At 48.7% G+C, this 21,024-nt stretch overlaps 2 protein-coding genes across 2 annotated transcripts; one reads left to right on the plus strand and one right to left on the minus strand.

The window, feature by feature from the left end:
• Window positions 1-2,560: 2,560 nt before the first annotated feature.
• On the minus strand, window positions 2,561-12,981 carry POLR2F (RNA polymerase II, I and III subunit F). Its single transcript, XM_063075967.1, has 5 exons — window positions 12,870-12,981; window positions 11,452-11,521; window positions 7,157-7,287; window positions 3,248-3,319; window positions 2,561-2,741 (listed from the first exon to the last, which is right to left on the minus strand). The coding sequence occupies exons 1-5, from the start codon at window positions 12,887-12,889 to the stop codon at window positions 2,651-2,653; spliced, it is 384 nt and encodes a 127-aa protein (XP_062932037.1). The 5' UTR covers window positions 12,890-12,981; the 3' UTR covers window positions 2,561-2,650.
• A 198-nt stretch (window positions 12,982-13,179) lies between these two features.
• Window positions 13,180-19,225, plus strand: C12H22orf23 (chromosome 12 C22orf23 homolog). The gene is made up of 7 exons (XM_063076339.1): window positions 13,180-13,238; window positions 13,532-13,643; window positions 14,522-14,584; window positions 17,627-17,809; window positions 18,482-18,613; window positions 18,824-18,924; window positions 19,093-19,225. Exons 2-7 carry the CDS (start codon window positions 13,541-13,543, stop codon window positions 19,162-19,164), a joined length of 654 nt encoding a protein of 217 aa, XP_062932409.1. The 5' UTR covers window positions 13,180-13,238; window positions 13,532-13,540; the 3' UTR covers window positions 19,165-19,225.
• Window positions 19,226-21,024: the final 1,799 nt, after the last annotated feature.

Consider the following 21,024-nt stretch of genomic DNA (forward strand, 5'->3'; position numbering starts at 1 on the left):
TCAAGTACTAATAAAGATCAGGGCCCTGCATACACCACTAAATACCTCTCTCCATCATCAATTCTATTATCTCAACTTTTAGGTAAAGCCTTTCTAATCAGTTCCGAGGCTGATTACGTCACCATGAAGAGCACACTTTTCCATTACAACCATCAGGAGACTGCTTGATGCCTTGCTAAAAATCACGATTCACTGATCTGAGGCATTCCCTCAACCTAGCAGACCAGTAACCATCAAAAAAAAAAAAAAAACATTCATTTGGCAATATTCTTAGAAACCCTATGCTGGCTCCTGCATCTCCTCTTTATTGTCTAAATGCTTCCAAATATGTAATAATCTATTCTTGAACTTTGTTAGGTTAGGAATCAATCAGTACTAACCTGATATGTTCAGTTTTTACAACCCACCCTTTTCCCCTCACTGAAAGGAAGGACATTTGTCTATTTCCGGTCTGTTCACTGTTATGGGCATAGAGCTGGTAGGGCAGGGGCTGCATCCAGAAGATGAAACCACCACCTTCATAACCTTGCATCTCATGAGATCAACTGAAAAATCACTGGGGATGTGGGAGGAGGGCAAATGGACACAGGAAGGGACAGATGACTCCCAAGAAGTCAGAAAACCTAGTTTGTGCACATCCCTTGAACCAAAGGTTCCAGATGTGCTCAGGCCTCAGTAGCTAATAGCTCCACTTATAAAGAGGTGAGGGGCTGGGTGTTTCTGGAAATAATTGAAGGGACTTTGCCCAATCCCTAAGAAAATATAGAACCAATGTTAGTGGCATGTGATTTTTTTTTTTTTTTTTTATTTAAAGATTACCGGTAAGGGGATCTTAACTCTTGGTGTTGTCAGCACCACGCTCACCCAGTGAGCAAACCGGCCATCCCTATATGGGATCCGAACACATGGCCTTGGTGTTATCAGCACTACACGCTCCCGAGTGAGCCACAGGCCGGCCCGGCAGGCGATTTTTTTTTTTTTTTTTTTTTTTGTCTTTTTTGTGACCAGCACTCAGCCAGTGAGTGCACCGGCCATTCCCATATAGGATCCGAACTCGGGGCGGGAGTGTCGCCGCGCTCCCAGCGCCACACTCTCCCGAGTGCGCCACGGGCTCGGCCCTGGCAGGTGATTTTTCATTCAAGACAAGTCAAAACCCAAACCTGCCTGCTGAATAGCAAGGGATTCCCCAAAAGCGGATCAGAAGGGGAAAGAGAAAAGAGGAAAAATACCCCTTTTCTCCCATTTCCCTTACACTCTATCCCCCAAGGGTTAACCCCCTTACTCCCCTCCTCCCCTGCACAAGCCCCATCTCCCTTTAATCACATCTGATACTGAACAGCCCAGCAGGGAACAAAGAGACCATTTAGAGAAATGGGGCCGAGAAAGTGACCCCCGCACTCTGGGGCGGCTGCCTGGATGCCGGCACAAAGGCGGCATTTCAGAGCTGAAATTTCAGCACCCAACTTGATTAAAGGATTCCACAGGCTTGGAGGAGGGTGGAAGGGGGTGCGAAGTCCACTGCTCCCTGAATTAACCCTTCTCCAGAACTGCAAACACCCCTCCCACTCTTGTGGATGCTCACCATTCCCACTTTGTCCAGGGTGCACCCATCCCCTGGGGCCCTGCCTCTTACAGAGGTTGTGGGCTCCTCCTCTTCCAGGAAGGGTATAGAGGTCAAGGCTGGAAGATTGAGGGAGCCAGTTTTCCCTTCTGTCTCTGTTGGTGTCAATACACACCCTCTCCCTGTCCTGAGGAGGGAGGAGCCAGTGGGACTAGTCTTATCCCAGGTTGGGTAAGCAGGGTGGATTAGAGAAGAGAACCCAGGCAGAGGAAGAGAGAGCTCCAGCTCTGACATAATGTAATGCCTTGGGATGGGATTGGAGCACCATCACCCCATCCCAGACAAGACCTCAGATCACAAGCCCCACACAGAAGGGAAAGGACATCCTGCAGGAACTACAAAGGGGAGGGTTTTGGGTGTGACAGACCAGAGAGGTGGACCATGGAGGACAGTTTGTGGGCAGTGGCGTGAGGAGGAGGAGGGACAGAACGGGAGCAGGGGTGGGCAGGTGCTTGGTCCTTGCCCCAGCTGCCAGCTGCTAACTTGCTGTGCTTGGGGAGGGTGGGAGATCACTGCAACCCCACGCTTCCTGCTGGGGCACTGCTCCTGAAAGGGGATCTGAGCCCACGATAAGAGGCTCGAGGCAGGTCCTTAGGAAACAATAGGTGGCTTGATGAGACCTGCTCTGTGATACTCCTGAGAAGGGAGAAGCCCCTGCAACCAGTCCCCACTGGAAAGGAAATTGGGGGTTTCCGTGGCAACCAGCTCCCTGGGCACAAAGACTCAGTTGTCTGTTGGGAAGGCAGCTGAGGTGTCTCCCCTGCAGCAGTCTTTGCTCTGGTGAACGGGGAGATGGTGGGAGGGGATGTGGGGGATCCACAGGGCCTAAGGGCCCCTGGTACTTCTTAAAGAGCTGACAGTCACAGGGCCACTGTGCTAGGTGCATGCAGGGTAGTAAAAGGGAAGCAGGTGGTGGCAAGGCAGACAGCTGGAGGCGGATGGGGCTGAAAGCTAAATAGTTTATTATTTACATGTATAAAGTTAGAATAGAAATTGGGCGTGGGGCAAGGTCAGGAAGATGATTTTGGCTCAGTCGGTGATGATGAGCTCATCTACTCCCCAGTCTTCATAGCTCCCATCTGGCAGGTAGCGGCGGATGATGATGGGGATCTTTCGGGCCCTGTGATAGGGAAGAAGTCACAAGTACTTGAGGCCTGGTAACCCCAGCTCTGCAGCAGAAGAAACACTGTGTGCAAAATGTGAGCAGAGAAGTCTTAGGAGCAGCCTCTTGGGACTGATGAATGTACTTTGTAGGAAAGGAATTATAATAACAAGAAAGTTTCTGCATCCTAGAATGTGGGACAGAGGGTCTGGAGGGGCTCTGCCATCCAAAAGCTGTACGGAGGAGGGGGAAGAGTTGGGGGATGTTGGTAAGGCCTCCTACGGCAGAAGCAGGGAAATTCCGACAGCAAGGAGAGGTCCATGTCTCATCAATGCCCTCCCCCTTGCCTGCCCGCTTCTCCCTCTGCCCCATCCCTCCTGGTGAGCTGACTCCTAGATGAACTAAGATCTACAGGAACAAGTACAACTTCCCCAGCCAGGGAAGTGGGAAAGGAGGGTGCAACAGAGAGCCCAGGAGATGCCTCCCAGGGCTGTGAGGAGTGAACCACGATCTCGGTGACTTACTTGAGTTCCTTCATGGCGATGAGCAAAGGATCTGTCTCCCCCTCCAGCTCCACCATCACAGGGGCACACATCCTGTAAGGACAGGGACAGGTGTTGGGGGAGACTGTAAACATAGGGAGAAGGGCCCAACAGGCAGTGAGGATGGAGTTGGCATCCTGGTCCTCACCTAGAAAGGTCTCCTAGGTAGGCAGGTGGGAGGGAGCAGTGTGCCGGGGCACTGCCAGAGACCTTCTCCAGAGCCTATCGCAGACTCCTGAGCCCAGCACCACGGCAGAGTATCCCACCAAGAGAGGGTGGCGTGTGTGAATGGCACCACCATTCTGACTGCTCCAATCCAACCCCACGAGCCCAGCCACAGAGCCCAGTTTGACTCATTTTCCTGCTCTATCACAGCAGCACCCCTGCAGGTCCCATTCTTCCAGCCCCCCAACACAGGGCTGTGGTCAGGATGCTCACCTGCTTATAACCTTTTTATGATGCTCACCTGCTTATAACGTTTTTATGACTCCCCATGGCCATCAGGCCAGAACCCAGTCTGGTCCCTGTTCACCTTTCTAGCACCTTCTCATGCTACTTCCCTGTATTTACCCCACATTCTCTCCCTACAAGCCTGAATCTTCTATATGCCAACTCATTTTGCATATGCTTCTCTTGGCACCAATCTCACTAGACTGTTAACTACTTGTTTGGAAGTTTTCCACATTAGACCATGAGCTCCTGGGGGCCCAGGACTACATGTTATTCACCATGGGGGCCCAGCCCCTAGCACATGCTTGGCCCACAGCAAAGGCTCCAAAAACAAACAAGGGGATGCCAATTCTAGGCCCACCTCCTCTAGGAAGCCACCTTGATCATTCCAGCTCAAGTTTACACTAATGGATCCAGAATTACCATGAAAACATGCTAAAAATACAGGTTCCTGGGTCCTTCTCCAGACCCTCTGAATAGAATCTCTAGTGAAGGGGCCTGAGAATCTGCATTTCCAAAGCTGCCCAGATGGATTTGAGTCAGCCAGTCTGAAATCCACCAGCTTAGTAAATATTCTGGTTTAATAACTGGAATATTTAGTAATATTCCGGTTTTAATAAATATTAAATATTACTAAATATTCCGGTTTTAATAACCGGCCCATGGCTCACTTGGGAGAGTGTGGTGCTGATAACACCAAGGCCACAGGTTCAGATCCCTATACAGGGATGGCCGGTTAGCTCACCTGGGAGAGCGTGGTGCTGACAACACCAAGTCAAGGGTTAAGATCCCCTTACCGGTCCTCTTTTTAAATAAACAAACAAATAGATAGACAGATTAGATAGATAGATGGATAGATAGATTGATTGATTAATTCTGGTTTCTGTTCCTACCAAAAGCCCGAAAATTTCCCAAGGGCAGAGACCAAGTGCTTAACTTTCCCTATATACTGAGTATTTAAATGTTCTCAAAATATAAGACTTTGAAGAATGTGGCAAAATGCTTTTCTCTTCTTTTGTGATATAATAATTCAAAGGTATTCATTCATCCAGCACCTGCCATGTGCATGCGTTGTGCAGTGTGCAAGAGTGTGCCCTTAAGTAATTTTTCTTGCACCATGGCCTCCACAAATAAACGCGTCAACCATCCAGTTAGGAAATGGATGTGGCAAACAGCATCAGCCACCAGGTGGTGCTAATGAAGCACACTGAAACTTCATCCAAAACCTATCCAAGCAATGTTTGTTTGGCACCTACTAAGTGCAGGGTCACAAGCCTTGTGCTAGGAATAAGATACAATACAGTGTGGCTATCCAAGGGCTTAACAGCAGGCATGGAACAAGCAAATGGCATCATATCCCTTACTCAGAAGGAGTACTACAGACTGGACTAAGTTGGGGCATGCCTTGCTCCCCAAGAAAAACAGGACACTTGGACTTATGACTGGTCTGGATGTCGGCCTCAAAACCTTTAAGTGCTCCACAACGCCCGCAAAAATAAACTCCAATCTTCTGAGCTTGTCATTCAAGGGACTAGTGACATCTATTCCAGTCTTGTGCCTCAAGCTACTTGCCATTTCCTACCACAATCGACACCTGCCTGAATCCTACTGTTCCTTTCCTTGTACTGTTTCTAGCACTTGGGACACCCACGAAACCAAGTCCCTGTATTTGTCTATGCTGGAATTCTAATCTCTTCATGAAGCTTTCCCAGTCCCCCACCCCATTCCCTGCAATCACTCCCCTCTCTCCTTTTTTGTACAGTTTGTAAAGCAGCACTGGCATCTGCCTTGTGTTCTGGGTATCTGTGCACAGGTCCATCTCCTCCACAAGAAAACACCTGGAGGACTGGGGATTACATCTTTAATCATCTTTGCATCCCCAACAGGTTAGCACAGTGTCTCACGCAGTGCTGAAAGACTGTTTAGCTTGCATATAAGCAGTCTGTTTGAAAAATAATTTAGGAATTCTTCCTGCTGAACCATTTTTAGCCTAGATGAATGTGCCCCATAGAATGCTCTGCAATGAGGGAAATGTCCTGTATCTGTGCTATCCACTAGCCTCATGTGGCTACTCAGCACTCGAACTGTGGCTAGTAAGACAGAAACTAAATTTTCAATTTTATTTAATGTTACTTAAATGGCCACATGCAGCTAGTGGCTACCATAACTGATAATGCAAGCCAAGAGGATCCTGACCCCACTAGTACCAAAAGATATCATATAAGCATGGCTCTTATTTTGCCAGGAAGAATAAGGAGTACAACCAGGCTGAAGACAGACCCATCACCGAGGAATGGATAGAACAGTGTGGTGGCCCATAAAACCCTTTATCAAGGTAGACATGGCAGTCCTCTTCACCCCACAGGACTGAAGAAGATAAAAGTCAAACACTATGTGAACACCAGGGAGGGGAATACACAGACAGCAGCACTGTCCCTCCATCAGGAAGGACTCTATAAATCTGGCCCCAGCTTTTCTTTCTAGCCTAATCTCTATTGTTCCCTACACTAGTCCACTTCCTCCAGATACCTGCCATTTCCCACACCAGCTTATCAGAAGTCTGGGGTAGGGACTCCTTTCCTCGGCCTTATGGTTCCCTCTGGAGGACCTTCCAGTAGAGCAACACTAACCCTCCTGCCCTCTCTGTCCCTCATTTACTCCTTCCCAGGGAGAAGTAGTAACTTATCTGACAGATGAGCCTAGAGGAAAAAAGCAGGCATCTGTGGCCCAGCCTCTTTGAGAGTCCCTGCTTTCTCAATGGCACCTGCCAGCAGAGAGGGTGCTTTCCAGTCTGCCCACAACCTCAGCAGGCACCTGGAGGCCTGCGCTACTGTGGCTAACTAGGTGATCAGCAATCATCCAACATTTGGATCTCCACGTCTCTACCATCCATCTCCTGAATCTTGTTATTCTTCCAAACTTGGGAGAGAAAGGAAAGGTTGCCAATCTTCGAATCCCCAGAAGCCAGACACTACTCTGTGCTTTCCCATCTCAAGCAACACAGTGGAGGGCCCTCCCCTCGCCACTGGGCTGGCCACAGTCTACCTCATGTCAAGAGCCACCACAAGCCAGATGGGTGCTGCCACAACCCCCCCCCCGCCCCAACTAACCGGCACACAATGATCCAGGGCACTCTGAATTCACAAGCTTTTTTTGCTTCACTAACCTGACAGGCAATCATCGAGTCCTGTATTTTTTGTTACTTTTCTCCTGTACTATTATTTGACCTCTCAGATGTTCAGGTCCTATTTCTCCTATTAGATCACGAGCTCCCTGAGGGCAGGGATATAGCACAATGCCCAGCACACAGATACAGCATCACCTTTGTTTATAATGTGAGAGCAGGGAGAGTCTGTTTTCAGGTGCCAAGGCTGGACAGGATCAGCGGCTTGGGGGCTCACTGTGGCCTGACAGAGAAGCAGTGAAGGGGCACACACTCACGCGATCTGGAGAGCTCGGGTACCCAGCACACGGGCCCGCTCATACTTGGTCATGTACGGTGTGGTGATTCGCTTCTGGTTGGCCTGTGGCCGCTCCCCAGAGGGAAGTATCTCGACATTCTCCTGGCCCTCCTGGACACCAAGACAAAAAAGAGGGAAAATCTCAGGGTGCATTTTCTGGGTGGGGTGGGAGGGTGATGATGACAATGATCACCACCACCACTATCACCCCCATTAATGCTTATTGCATGCCAGGGACCATGTGACTGCTTACTAACACCTCATTTAATCTTCACAATAATTTTATGAGGCAGGGATGATATTCCTCATTGAAGGTAGGTATAGTTACATATTCACATATTTAACAATTACTTATTAAGCATCTGTCCTGTGCCAGACAATGCAATAGGTGCTGAGACAGAAAGTTAAGAGTTTCTACTCTCAGAGAATTCACGATCGCGAGCGGGAGACAAGAGTAGTAACAGAGAACAGGTGCTATGAAGGGATACAACACACAACAGAGTTAATGAGAAGTTGGGGACATCCAACTCACACTAGGAGTGAGGAAGACTGTCCAGAGATGAGACTTGAGCTCATCTAGAAGGATGAGTAGGAGCTGCCAAGCCAACAAGGAAGGGAAGAATATTCCAAGCAGGCTGAATTATATGTGCAAAGGCACAGAGGAGGAAGAGACCATAACAGGACTGGACAACTAATTGTGGAGTATAATTAGAGCAAAAGGTGGGGGCCAGCCTGTGGCTCACTTGAGAGAGTGCAGTGCTGATAACACTAAGGCCATGGGTTCAGATCCCTATATAGGGATGGCTAGTTAGCTCATTTTGGAGAGTGTGGTGCTGACAACACCAAGTTAAGGATTAAGATCCCCTTATCATCTTTTTTTTTTAAAAAAAGAAGAAGAGCAAAAGGTGCATACAGGACTACAGGCAGGAGAATCAAATCTGTAATAAATAAAAAATTAAATCAACAAGTATTGATTGAGTGCTTACTATATGTCAGATAGTGTTCTAAGTGCTTGGGACAAAGCAGTGAATAAGACAGATAAAAATTATTTCCCCTACAGAGCTTACATTATAATGAGAACTGATAAACAATAAAGAAAATAGTAAGTAAAAAAAGAAATGTAGTATAAAAACAAAGACGACAGAGAAAATATTTACAAGTAAAAAAACAAAACAAAAAAACAACAGAGAAGACAGGGAGTGCTATAGTGGTAGTGGGGGAGGAAGGGAAGAATGCCCCAATTTTAAATAGGATGGTCACCAAGGCCTCATTTAGGTGGCACATGAACCATCTAAGAAGCTGAAGGACTTGGACCACCTAAGACGTGAAGGAGATGAGGCAGCAGGCCATGTGTGTATCTAAGGGAAAAGCATCCCTGGAAGAGGAACAGTGTGAACAAGGTCTTAAGGGGTAGACTGCCTGGCATGAACAGGGACAGGAAGAAGAGATAAGGTCACAGATGGAGCAGGTGGCCAAATCATGGAGGACCTCATGCATCTTTCTCACATTTACTCTGAGTAAGATGGGAAGCCACTGATGAGGGCCCTAAGTAGAGGAAAGAAACAATCTGACTTAAGACTTCAAAGGCTCACTCGGAATACTCTGTTGAGAATATTTTGTAGGGGGTAAGGGCAGAAGCAGACCGACCATTTAAGAAAACCAGTAGTAATCGATCATGTGGGCAGGTAAGAAAGATAACTCTGGCTGCATAACAGCAAAGTGGAGACTGAAGGCAGGGAAACCAGTTACACAATTTCTACAGGAATGTGGGTGAAAAGCAATGAGATCTAACCCAGCTGAGGCACCAGGAGTGGAGAAACGGAGCCAAAACTGAACCACATCTAGGAGACAGAATCAACAGGACAGGGAGGGGAAGGGGACCAGAAGAACGGACAGGGAGGCTTCTGACTCAAGTGAATCTGAGAGTGGCATGCAACAGAGGAAATCCAAAAAGAAATGCTTCGGGGCTGGCTGGTTAGCTCAGCTGGTTAGGGCGTGCTTATAACAACAAGGTCAAGGGTTCAGTTCCCTGGGCTGGCCAGCCGCCAAAAAAAAAAAAGAAAGAAAGAAGGACTTCAGCTTCCCAGCCTAAAAAAATCACAGGATCTCTTTCTCCAGGAGACATAAGTACTTCTCCTCCATCACACACACAGGACAGAAGGCCCTACTTTATTCACGGAGCTAGCAACCCATCCACCTAACTGCTCAAGCCAGAAACCTCAAAGTCATCCTTGCCCTCTCCCACTATCTCAGCCCCACATCTAATCCAGCAAAATACCTTTCCTCTGTCTTCTCATCACCTACACTACCAGCACCCATGTCCAAGCCATGGGTCTCTCACCTGGAGGTCCATAAGAGTTCCCTAATTGGTGCCTCTCTTTCACTCTTGCCCCTCTCCAACCATTCCTTGTTCTTGAAGCCAGAATGCACTATCTAAAATGTAAACTGGGACTTCCGGTCAAGATGGTGGAATAGACAGTCCCCAGCATCTCTCTCTCCCACAAATCAACCAATTTACAACTACAAAAAAGCAATGACAGCCAAGGTGGGGCCAATAGAGCTCAGGGAAAGAGGAGGAGAGACCTATGGAGTGCACAAAGGCGGGAGAAGCCACGATGAGAAAAAGAAAGGACCGCTCTGATCATTTTGAATCCTGGGTGTTTCCAGGCTGGACCTGCTGAGCACATGGAGCAGTAGCTAGCAAAAGCCACAGCTGTGCCCTTCAGATGAATTTGATTGGAGGCGACAGGGAAGAAGAGGGCCTTGGTGGCCCCCAGGACAGCAAGACCACTAATAGGGTTCCCATGGATCCACATAGGAATGAGGAGCCACAACAACTGAAAAAAAGGAGCCACTCAGAGGCTGGTGAGTCATCACAAGGGACTGGTGCATGGCCCAACCCATGGGAAGTGTTTGGAGCATGGGCACCGGGGGAGACGGGCCCACTAGGGGAACACTGGGACACAGCAAGGACAGCTGATCTTCCCCCCATCAGCGTACGATTGCTCAGAGGAGACTGGTCAGGAATATAGAATTGCATGGGGTGCAGTTTGATGAAAAGACTCAGGCCCAGACCAGAGTTTCTACACAACGCAGGTGCACCAGATATCACTAGACCCGGAAGTACCTATAAAGCTAACCATTAAAACCTGAGCTGCACTAAAAGCCTTCCCTAGAGAATCAGCAGCAAAGCAATAATTTAGCTCAACCACAGAGCTCAAGTACTGGTCTCCACAGGAAGTTCCCTCATTTTAGAAGTAAGCAAAGGACAATAAATTAGTTCCAGTGCAGAGTTTAAGCAGTGGGAACAGCAAATAATCCAACACAGAACTTAAAGAAAAAACAAAGTACACACGACCAGAGACAAAGTTTGATATTAACTAGTAAAAATCTCATTACACCAAAGAACACCTATAACACCTAGAAGGATCAGAAGCCTCCTGGGCTACCAAGCCAGAAGGCAGGGAGGGCTAGAGGCCTCAGCCATGACCCCTGACACCCCCACCCAGAGGGTGGGGCCTTGGGCCTCAGCCACACACCCCCAACAGGCACAATCGCTCCAGTGATGACCACCAAGCCACAGCAATGGCCCCAGGTTCCCGAGCTGGGGTGATGGGAGGGGAGGGCCCCTGACATCTGGACCCAGCTCGGCAATGGCCAAACCACTGCTGGAAGCCCCCCAGTCTTCCTTGTGGGAATGAGGGGGGTGCCACAGGCCTCAATCCTGCCCCTCCTCCATCCTCCTTCTTCCATCCCATTTCTTTCCCTATCCCCTCTCCCCTCCCTCCCAACTGCTCTTCAACAACATCATAGAATGTAAAAGAATATTAATAAAAAATAAATAAATAATAAATAAATAAATAAAATGAAATGTAAACTGAATTATGCCACTCTCTGGCTCAAAACTTGTCATGGCTTCCCACTGTCTTTAGTCTACAAAATCCTGCCTGATCTGGGCCCTGCTCACCTCTCGAGCTTGACCCCAGGCCATTCTCTCCCTTGCTCCCTATGTAGCTCCCCCCTGCACAGCACATGGCACATAAACACTCAACAGTGTCTGCTGAATGAGTAAAGGTGATGTTTACAAAAGCCTTCAGGCCTACCTGCAGGGCTGCTCCACTACCCAGGACTGGAATACTGCTCACTCTAACTGGGGATATTTATGGCAAGGAACCTGACCACAAACAAGAGGCAGATACATTCTGGTAATTATCACCTACCAGGCTATTTGGCAGCTTGGGCTGCAGAGGTGGAAGCCCGAGGTTAAATACTGACCTCTTCAGCATTCTCCAAGTCATCTAGCCCTTCATCCTCCTCCACATCATCAAAGTCATCACCATCGAAACTGGACAAGAAGAGATCAGTTAGTTAGAGCACCACTTACTAGAATCAAGAGGGCAGAGATCTGTGTCTCACCCAATATGTAGGAGGCATTCAATAAATATCTACTTGAGTGAATCAAACTTGTGTTCCATTTACTCCTTCAGTCTCACCCATCTTCCCCCAAATTTTTACTATGACTCATTCATCATCACCATTTCCCTCTACTGGATCACTCCCATCAGCATTTAAACATGTACTTATCTCCTCTTTTAAAAAAACTTACTTCTCTTTTCCCTTCCCGCACGGCCCTAATTCCATGCTCCCCTTTGAAACAAAACTTGTGAAAGAGCTGTTCATCCTCACTGTCTCCAGCTCCTCTCCCCACTCTGTCGTAATTTCATTCCAGTAAGACTTTCATCCCCAAAGCTCCATCAAAACCACTCTTTTTGTTTGTTAATGATCTCCACATTACTAAATCCAATCTATCGGTTGGCACACTAGGCCATCCCTCCCGCGGCATACACTCTCCTCACCGACTGTAAGGACACCTTACTCTCTTGGTGTCCCTCCACCTCACTGGCTGCTCCACGTCGGTCTTTGCTGGTTTCTCCTCTTTTCCCCAAGCACTCAATGTTGGAATTCTCTAAGGCTCAGTCACTGGTCACCTCCTCTTCTCTACTGACACTCACTCTCCCGGTGATCCCACCTGTTTCTTGTTTTCTACTAATATACTTATGCTGACAACTCCCAACTTTTTATCTTCAGAATAGATCTCTCCTCTCACCCCACATCCAATCTATCAGGAAATCCTTTTGGCTCTACCTTTAAAATATCTCCAGAATTCAAAAGCACTTCTGAGCACCTCTACTACTATTACCCTAGTACAAGCCACTGCCTTCTCTCACCTAGGTTAATGCAACCCTTCCAGCCTTTTACCACCCAGTGAAGCTACACCAGACCTTGCTCTGGATACTTATACTACACGCTTCTAATACGTAAACTCACACGTCCCCGGCTATTCTGCTTATGGGCCCGCCGCCTCTTCCAGAAAGTGAGCAGCTGGAGAGCAGGGCTATACCTAATTGATCTCAATACTCTCATTACAACACTCAGTAGAAAGTTCGCTGAAAGAAACCTTCACTGATCCTCTCCGGCCCCTCAAGCCTGGGCCTTTCTGTGCCCAGGCTCTGGCCCGGTCTATGCCCCTGGGTCCCTATCCTTCCCTTCCCCAGCTCCGCGTGCCCCCGGGGACCCCAGTCTCCTCAGACACTATCCCCGGACGCAAGGCTACTCAGCCACTTTCGACCCAGGCCCCAGCTCACCCGCCCCTTCCGAGGCTCCCAAAAAGGTCACTCCGCTCCCGCACTCACTTGTCCTCGTTGTCCGACATGACGCCCTCGCCAGTCACCCGGCTCAGCTACCCAGGCCCACACGGAAACCCTTAAGGAGCGCGCTTCCACCTCTCCCAGCACCACGCGAATCCTGCGCCTGCGCTGTGACCCAGAGGAAATTACTTCCGGGAGGCTGGCCGGGGCAATGACGGCGCGCTTGCGCCAAGTGGCTGCGCTTGTTACCATGGTAGCCGAAGCCGCTGGCTGTAGGTGCTAGTCGCCCAGATTACACTGTATTCCAGCGGGGCACCGGCGCGGGTGCCGCTGTAGAGTCGAAGTCACCGTCTCCGGGAGCCCACCCGCCGCTCTCTGTGGGGAGGGGGCACCCAGACGGGGTCTGACTTTAGGGTGAGGTTTCCATTTTGGCACATCGCCCAGTGGGTACTGTTGTGACCTCGACTATCTTAACGCTTCCTTCCTCGCGAGGGGACTTGCCTGCCACAGGCGCCGAGTCGAGATTAGGACTGTGTGTGTGTATCTGCCTGTGTGTCGGGGTAGGAGGACCGGGCACTGTGGCAGTATTAACTGGTGACGTCACGATTCTCTGCAACCTGCTTCCAAACTTCTGAGTGTTGGGCGTGGGGGAGCAGAGAAGGGGGCTGCGAGACAGGGAGTGTGTCATTGTGTCTTTCCATCCTCAGGGTCCTCCCATGGCATCACAGGAGAGGGTGGAGGCAGTGACCAAAGGAACAGTGTTCTGGCGCTGCCCCAAGCCGGTCACTTACACCCCGGGGACCTGCGAGCTGCTCAGAGGTCAGTGCGTTAAAGGACGCGAGGAGGAGAGCGGTGGTTACATTTACCCTTTGTAACTCACTTCTCCCCTACACGACCTGTAGCTTAGCAATTGCTGTTTTCCTTTACAGATAAGGAGCCCGGGGTTCAGGAAGGTTCAGGGTGCTCCTATAGCTTGCAAAGGACCAAAAGCCAAAGAACTTAAGAATTGTACAATTAACTCCCATGCATTCTTTAACTTACACTTTCTCAGGGAAGCCTTATCTCCTCCCCACCACTATCGCCACAGTAGGACCAACGCTTATGTGCCCTCACACTACCAAATATACATTTTCCTTCAATGGACTTGGCACAGTGGGTCAAATATTTAGTTTAGTGTCACATTTACCCTTCTAGATTGTGAATTCCATCAGGCAGGGATTGTGCCTATTTTGGCTCACAATTGTAGCTCCAGGCCCTGGCACATGAATGAACAAAGTACTCATTCATTCCTTTACTCAATGAAAACATTTTTAAAGCCTAGTATGTGCTTTAGACACTGTTCTAGATGCTGGGGATACAGCAATGAGGGAAAAGAAAAAAGAAAAAACAGCAAAAATTCTTGTTCTCATAGAGCTAATGTTATGGTGGAAGATAAATAAAATATAGAGAACTTAGGTGGTGATGAGTGCTATAGGAAAAACAGGAAAGGTGGCTAGAGTGTGGTGCTGATAACACCAAGGTCGATCCCTGTACCAGCCAGCCACCAAAAATAAATAAATAAATAAAATTTTTAAAGGCAGGAAAGGGAGAGAGGGCAGAAGGAGGATCAAGGTGATACAATTCTAAATTTCAATAGGGTGTGATGAAGGGATCTGCCTGTAGGCCAGAAGACTTCATGGAAGTGCTTTATTTTGCAGTAATGATGAAGGAATCCAAGTTGACTAACTTCCAGCAGCGTCACATCATGGACACCATGAAAAGTAAGAGGCAGTCCCCAGAGGCTTCCTGGACAAAGGGATTCGGGGCCACATTTTTAATGCTCCTCCATGTTAAGGGAGAGGGGATTTCATTTCAAAAGACAAACAAAAAAATTGAATAGTATTTCTGACCCTTGGTCCTGGGGAATTGACCTTGTGGGGCCCTTGTTTCTTCCCAGACATGGGTCCTGGCACAACATAAGCCCACTGCAGTCCAGCTCTAGCCAAACTTCTCAAGAGATCATGGCCCAAACTTCCTGGCCAGCCAAAATAGTCTCACACCATCGTGTCTGCAATCTATCCCTCCCTGCTACACACATACCATAGAAGCCCTCCAAAGGAAATGTGTATGTGTCTTATTCCTAGTTTTATTTATTCATAGCTAGAAGAAACAAGATAATTGGGCGAATTCCAACTTAGAAAGAATACACAAAGCCTTTCCACAGCTCACCTCTCACCACATATTGTGTTATTTCTTTTTAAGGAAAACAAAAAAAGTAAAAGTACATGAGCACAATAGCAAGGTGCCCACTAAAATCTTGAAAACAACCTTGCTTTTTGTGATTTAGCTGAATCAACATTTGATGGGTCAGAACAGAGACCTGTAAAGTTGCCTGTAAGAGAGAGAATGCCAGAAGGTCCAAGCCTCTGAGTTTTACTTGAATCTACCTAAAGTTATTGTCTTCTCTAAAGAAAGAACATGCCTATCAGGAGAACATCTGATCAACCACAAAAGTGTGGGGAAGGGAGAGTGAGAAGCGAATGTTGGCAGTGCCTGTCCAGCACCAGCTGGGGGAGGGAGGCCTTGTCAGGCTGGGTCAGGGGTCACATCGCCTTCCTCATTGTGGACAAGGACAACTCAGGCTGTCAAAGACAGGTGCCATGATACAGTTGGATCATATAACTCAATCTCCACACCCAGCGATTTACCAATAACCTGGTGTCCCCTGTAGCATTTTCTTTGTAGTCCCTCTTCTAACAAAGAGAATGTGCTAGAAATTCCACTCAGAGAAAATACCACGAGACCAAGGGCTATGTCTGCCTCGTTCACGATAGCAGTAGCTCCGACACTTAGAACAGGTACTCAATATTTATTGAACAGGGGCGTGGGGGAAAAATATGTATTGAACAACTAATTGCATCAGTGGTTAGGTTAACATGAGTAACTACTTTGCCTAATGGTTTTAATTCTCCTTAGAAGTTTTCTTTTTTAAAAAATTTCCTCCAAGCCTTGGTGTTGAGTTGGTTTCTTCTCCTAGAATTCCCTCTCAACTTTTGTCCTCTTAACCAAATCCTACTTGTTGTTTGCTGCTTAATTCAAATTTTGTTGCAGGCCACAACTCCCCCTCCTTCACCTGAGCACCCAGAATTATTTAGGTCGCAGTTATTTGCTGAGAATGGGCCAAAGAAAGAGGTAGAAATAGGGAGGGAAGCGGGGAGAAGCAATATTCGTGGAAGCACAGCATCTCTTCAGGAGACAAAGGTGCGGCGTGGCTCTAGGTAGAGGGTACGAGAAGAGGGAGACTAGTGGGAAGTAATGGCAGCTCCATCCTTCCAGCTCCTCAGGACAGACCGCTCGGAGCCATCCTCGATTCCCCCATTCTCCCAACCCCACATCCGACCCGCTGGCAATCCTGTCTGCTTGACCTTCAGACCATATCGTGACCCTGACCACCTCTCCCCAGCTCCTCTGCCACCACCCGGCCCAGGTTCCCACCATTGCTCCAGGACAGTACTTAAGTAGCCTCACAGCTGGTCTCCCTGCCCCTGCCCTTGGCCCTAGACATTGGGTTTTTAACAGCAGCCAAAGGGTCAGTCCTCTGCTCAAAAGCCGCCAGTGGCTTCCCATCTCACACAAACTAAACGCCAGTCTTTCCAGAGGCCTCCATGGCCTCTGACCTCTGCTCCCCCTTGTTCACTCCATTTCTGCCACCCTAGCCTCATGGCTTTTCCTTAGAAACTCCAGGCATCCTTTCACCTCAGTGCCTTTGCTCCAGCTGTTCCCTCTGCCTGGAAGGCTCTTCCCCAAAATATCTGCAGGGCTGGCCTCCTCACCACTCCCAAGTATTTTCTCAAATGTCACCTTTGTGAGGCCTTCCCTGGCTACCGTATTAAAACTAAACCCTGTGACACACCCCATGCTCCAGCCATCCAACATACTGTGTATGTTACCTGTTATCACCTGCACCCTCCCCCAACCTCAGACATAAGCCAGGAGGGCAGAACTTTGTCTTACTTCCCACTTTCCCCCAGTGTCCAGAGCCTGGCAGAGTAGATGCTCAATACGAATTCACTGAATGGATGTAGAAGGCTGGAAAGGTGGAAAACGTAAACAGGGCCAGATCCGAACTGTGGATGGAGGCTGCTCTAAGCTAGGCTTTAGGGCGGTTGAGAGAAGGGGCCAATTGACCAGATAAGAGGTGACACACTTGGCTGGGCTAGGGGAGGAACCCCGGGGGATGGACAGCAGGAGGAACAGGTGTCTACTGCCATCCAAACAGAAAGTTTTAGCAGCCCATCTATAGAAATAACAGCCCCAGTCCGAAGACTTGATGCACAAGAATGTTTATTACAGCATTGTTTGAAGTAGTAAAAAACAAACAAAAAACCTAGAAACAACCTGAATTTCTGAAACTAGGAGACTAGCTGGATAAATAATGTATCCATTCTAAACACAAGCATATAACTATAAAAAATAAGTTATGTATAAATGGATTGGCCTGGAAAGATGTCATGATAATTTGTTAAGTGAAGAGTCTGTTACTGAATATAAGACAGAATGATCCAGTGTTTGAAAAAAGAATGTTATATGCACATATAAAATATATGCACATTTGAACATGTTTGTATAGCATCAAAAAGTAAGGGAAGAGACCACCAAAGTGTTACCATTGCTCACTGTAGAGAGGTGGGCTTGGAGGGGAGAAGGGAAGACTTCTGTGCTGTTGGCTTGCTAAAACAGGTAGGTATAACTTTTATTTTAAAAAGGAAAAAAAAAAAAAAAAAGCCAGATGGGTCTCCCCCACCCTGACTCTTCCTCCCCAGGAGGAGACACTTTGCCCCTACAGTGCAGCCCAACATCCAGCCAGAGGGTCTCACCTTCCAAGCAGCCAGCCTCACCCATCTACCTACCTCCTATCCTGGCGGCTCGGTCCCACCTCCGGCCTGCCAGCATATGCCAAGCCAATGGGGCCTACAGCCGGGAGCAGTTCAAACCTCAAGCCACCAGTAAGTGAGAAGGCTCAGACAGACCTCCCTGGGGGGGATGGGACCAGCAGCCCACTGGGCAAGTGAGCTGGTAGCTAATCAAATTCTCATGCTTTTCATACTAATGCTCTTGAGCACATGTTAGCTTGCAAGGTTTTCAGGACCAGTTAGGTGGTCCTGTTTTTTTATTTTTCCAGAACTCTCTTTGACTATTAACTAGATTCTACCAATATGCCTGATGAACGTTTGGCTGTCAGGTCTCACAGCCTCTGTTCTCTTGACCTCACATAGTCACTGGAATCAAACTCCTCTGCACCCCAGCCCGCTTCACAGAGCCGCTGCTCCCACTTTGTACTTGGCATCTGACAGAACTTTTGGCCCAGCCCATCCTAACATCTCCCCACATTCCCAACACACAGGTTGCCAGTAAGGGCATCATTGAGGCCTCGGGTCCTTGAGTTTCTTAGCCTTACTCGGCACCCAAGCAGTGTGTGGGTTTTGATAACTCTCTTTTTTGTTCTTTAAACCTCTTCTTACCTATCTTGACATGACAAGCTCAGGAGCACCTAGGGTAGAAGCAGAGCGCTTACTACATGATCCAGGCACCTTGCAGCAAGCGTGCCCAACTGAGAACACAGACCATGAGTATGGGCACCCTTCACACCTTAATTAGCCCATTTCTGGGCCCTACAGGAGATCTGGAGAAGGAGAAATTAAGACTCCAAAATATCTTTGCCACTGGGAAAGACCCTGAGGAACGGAAAAGAAAGACCCCTCCTGTGCAACAGCAGGACCCAGTCCCTGAGCTAGACCGGTTTGACGAATGTAAGCCACTCGATGGGGGGTGGGGGGCTGATGTGTGGAGGGGGCCCAGAATTGGACGGGGCAGGGTTATCCCTGAGGGCCAACAGGTGGGATACACTATTTGACAACAGACGTCTCCCTCTCCTCAAGAGTGGCAATCCGCTGCCCATTCCCTGCAGGACCTTGGCGGCCCCCTCTGCCCATGCACTGACAGCCCTCTCGTCTGTACAGTGGTGAAAGAGATCCAGGAGAGGAAAGAGTTCCTGGCTGATATGGAGGCCCTGGGACAGGGCAGGCAGTACCGAGGAATTGTCCTTACTGAAATCTCCCAGGTAGGAGAAACAACCAGGGAGTGGGGAACAGATGGGCCCACCGTGAGCGTGGAGAAAAAGATGTGAGGAGAAACAAAGGGCCAGCTGTGGTGACAGGTTTCAGGAGTCAAGCTCCAGCTCGCATCTGTGGTGGCTCCTGACACCAGCTTTCCCTGATGCCCTTTGCAGAAACTACGAGAAATGGAAGACATTGACCACAAGAGGAGTGAGGAACTTAGGAAGGCTCTTGCCACCACTTAATCTGTCTCCAGAGACAGGGGCAGGGTAGCCCAACCTCGACCACCAGAGCCCACCCCTCGTCAGCCCACCCAGACTGTCCTTCAGTCATGTCAAATGGTCGCACGGCACTGCCCTGGCCTAAGGTACCCGGGGCATAGACAGCACCCTAGACACTGCCCAGGGGTGCTGGGTCAGCAATTGGAGGCTCTGAGACCCACAGTCACAGACACAGTCTTCAAGTCTTTTGTAGGGAAAAGAGCCCCATACACAGTGAAAGCAAGGCCCACATCTCATCGCCTTGGATGTGTGTCTATGGGCATCCAGCTGGCCCTCTTCCCACCAACTCCAGCCTTGTGCATCCTACTCACTTAGTTTTCTGAACTTGGGAATGAATATGATTCCTTTCTTCCTACCTGTCTTAGGACCTCCTTATTTGACTTCTTATAGCCTTGGAAATGTTTAACCACAGTGATTAATTGGCCAATAAATCACATTTAACATGTGTCATGATGCGCACCATTTTGTTTTCAGAGGGATAAGGCTTATTTGCTCAAAGAGTTAGAATTTGTCAAGCATAGATGGTTTCTGGCTACCTGTTTGCTATTTTTTTTTTTTTCTTTCTTTTGACCGGTAAGGGGACCGCAACCCTTGGCTTGGTGTTGTCCGCACCACGCTCAGCCAGTGAGCGCACTGGCCATCCCTATATAGGATCCGAACCCACAGCCTTGGCGCTACCAGCGCTGCACTCTCCTGAGTTAGCCATGGGGCCGGCCCCTGTTTGCATATTTCAAGTGGAAATGGAGACCAACTCCATGGCCAGAGCTATGGTAGGGACTGAAATTCACTCTCAGTTAACTACTCAGCAAACCTCTGTGATAGTTTCTATCCCTATGTGAAGACTAAGACTCACCAGTTACTACAACCAAGTGCATTTAACTAACAAGTAGTCTACTGAGGATTAAGTTAGCTTTATGTCTTTCCACTAAACCCATGGCCTACACAAAGAAACACAAAGGGGTGGGAGAGACAAGGCTGAAAGGGCCTGGCTATGGAGTTCCAACCCCAGCAGTGCTGTGTGCCCTTGGGCAAAACCTGCAGCCTCTGCTCCACTGGTGCCTCTGTGAGCCCTACCTTCTCCAGTATTCTGTCCCCATAAATCACCAACATGTTTTGGAAATATTAACCAACCCTCCTGGGCTGTCCCCTGCTCCTGGAAGGAGTCAATAATCCTGTCAGGTCACATGACCCAAGTTTGGGTTTGCAGAATAAACAGGGTCCTGGAAGTAAAGAGGACCAGATGAGGGGCTGGCTCAGGAACAGCCATGGGAAGCCTCTGTGTCCACACACCTCAAGAATTGAGGGCAGAGGGTGCAACACGATGGGGACAGCATCCTCCACCGAGGAGGTCCCATCCACTTGTCCAGAGGCAGCAAACTAGAGAACCCCAAGACAAACTCAGCCCACCTTTGACAATACCGTATCAGCCTACTCTTGATTTAAAATCAGATTCGTTGTCAACTTTTATACATTACACACATATAAAATCTGGAGTTCCAGATTCTTTTGAAAAATGGAAAAGATCTGGTAGTACTGGGCCCATGTTCACTCCCACCAGTTACAGCTGACTTAAGTCAGGGAGAACACCCCTTGGGCTATGCATAGACACTCCAATCCACCTCTGTCCCCACTGCCCTTGTCTCCTGACATTGTGGCAGCCATCAGCCATCACTCAGGTTACACCCAGCCTGGTTCACATGTTACCTGCCTGGCCCCTGAAAGGCCTTGGTGTTGGTAACCCCAGCTCTAGGACAACAGGCACATTGGGAAGGAAACCACCAGGGGCTACACAGGAGCAGGCAGGCCACCTCTTCCTGCAGAGAA

Source organism: Cynocephalus volans, chromosome 12 (assembly GCF_027409185.1).
Source record: "Cynocephalus volans isolate mCynVol1 chromosome 12, mCynVol1.pri, whole genome shotgun sequence".
Taxonomy (NCBI): domain Eukaryota; kingdom Metazoa; phylum Chordata; class Mammalia; order Dermoptera; family Cynocephalidae; genus Cynocephalus; species Cynocephalus volans.

Bases quoted from the DNA above. Each gene is read 5' to 3' on its own strand.
- POLR2F (XM_063075967.1), bottom strand. From the start codon at position 12,889: ATGTCGGACAACGAGGACAA. The intron at 7,288-11,451 runs GTCAGTATTTAA...CTTGGTGTCCAG, and splicing joins ACTTGGAGAATGCTGAAGAG to GAGGGCCAGGAGAATGTCGA. The intron at 3,320-7,156 runs GTGAGTGTGTGC...CTGTCCTTACAG, and splicing joins ACCCGAGCTCTCCAGATCGC to GATGTGTGCCCCTGTGATGG.
- C12H22orf23 (XM_063076339.1), top strand. From the start codon at position 13,541: ATGGCATCACAGGAGAGGGTGGAGGCAGTGACCAAAGGAACAGTGTTC. The intron at 13,644-14,521 runs GTCAGTGCGTTA...TTTATTTTGCAG, and splicing joins GACCTGCGAGCTGCTCAGAG to TAATGATGAAGGAATCCAAG. The intron at 17,810-18,481 runs GTAAGTGAGAAG...TGGGCCCTACAG, and splicing joins GTTCAAACCTCAAGCCACCA to GAGATCTGGAGAAGGAGAAA.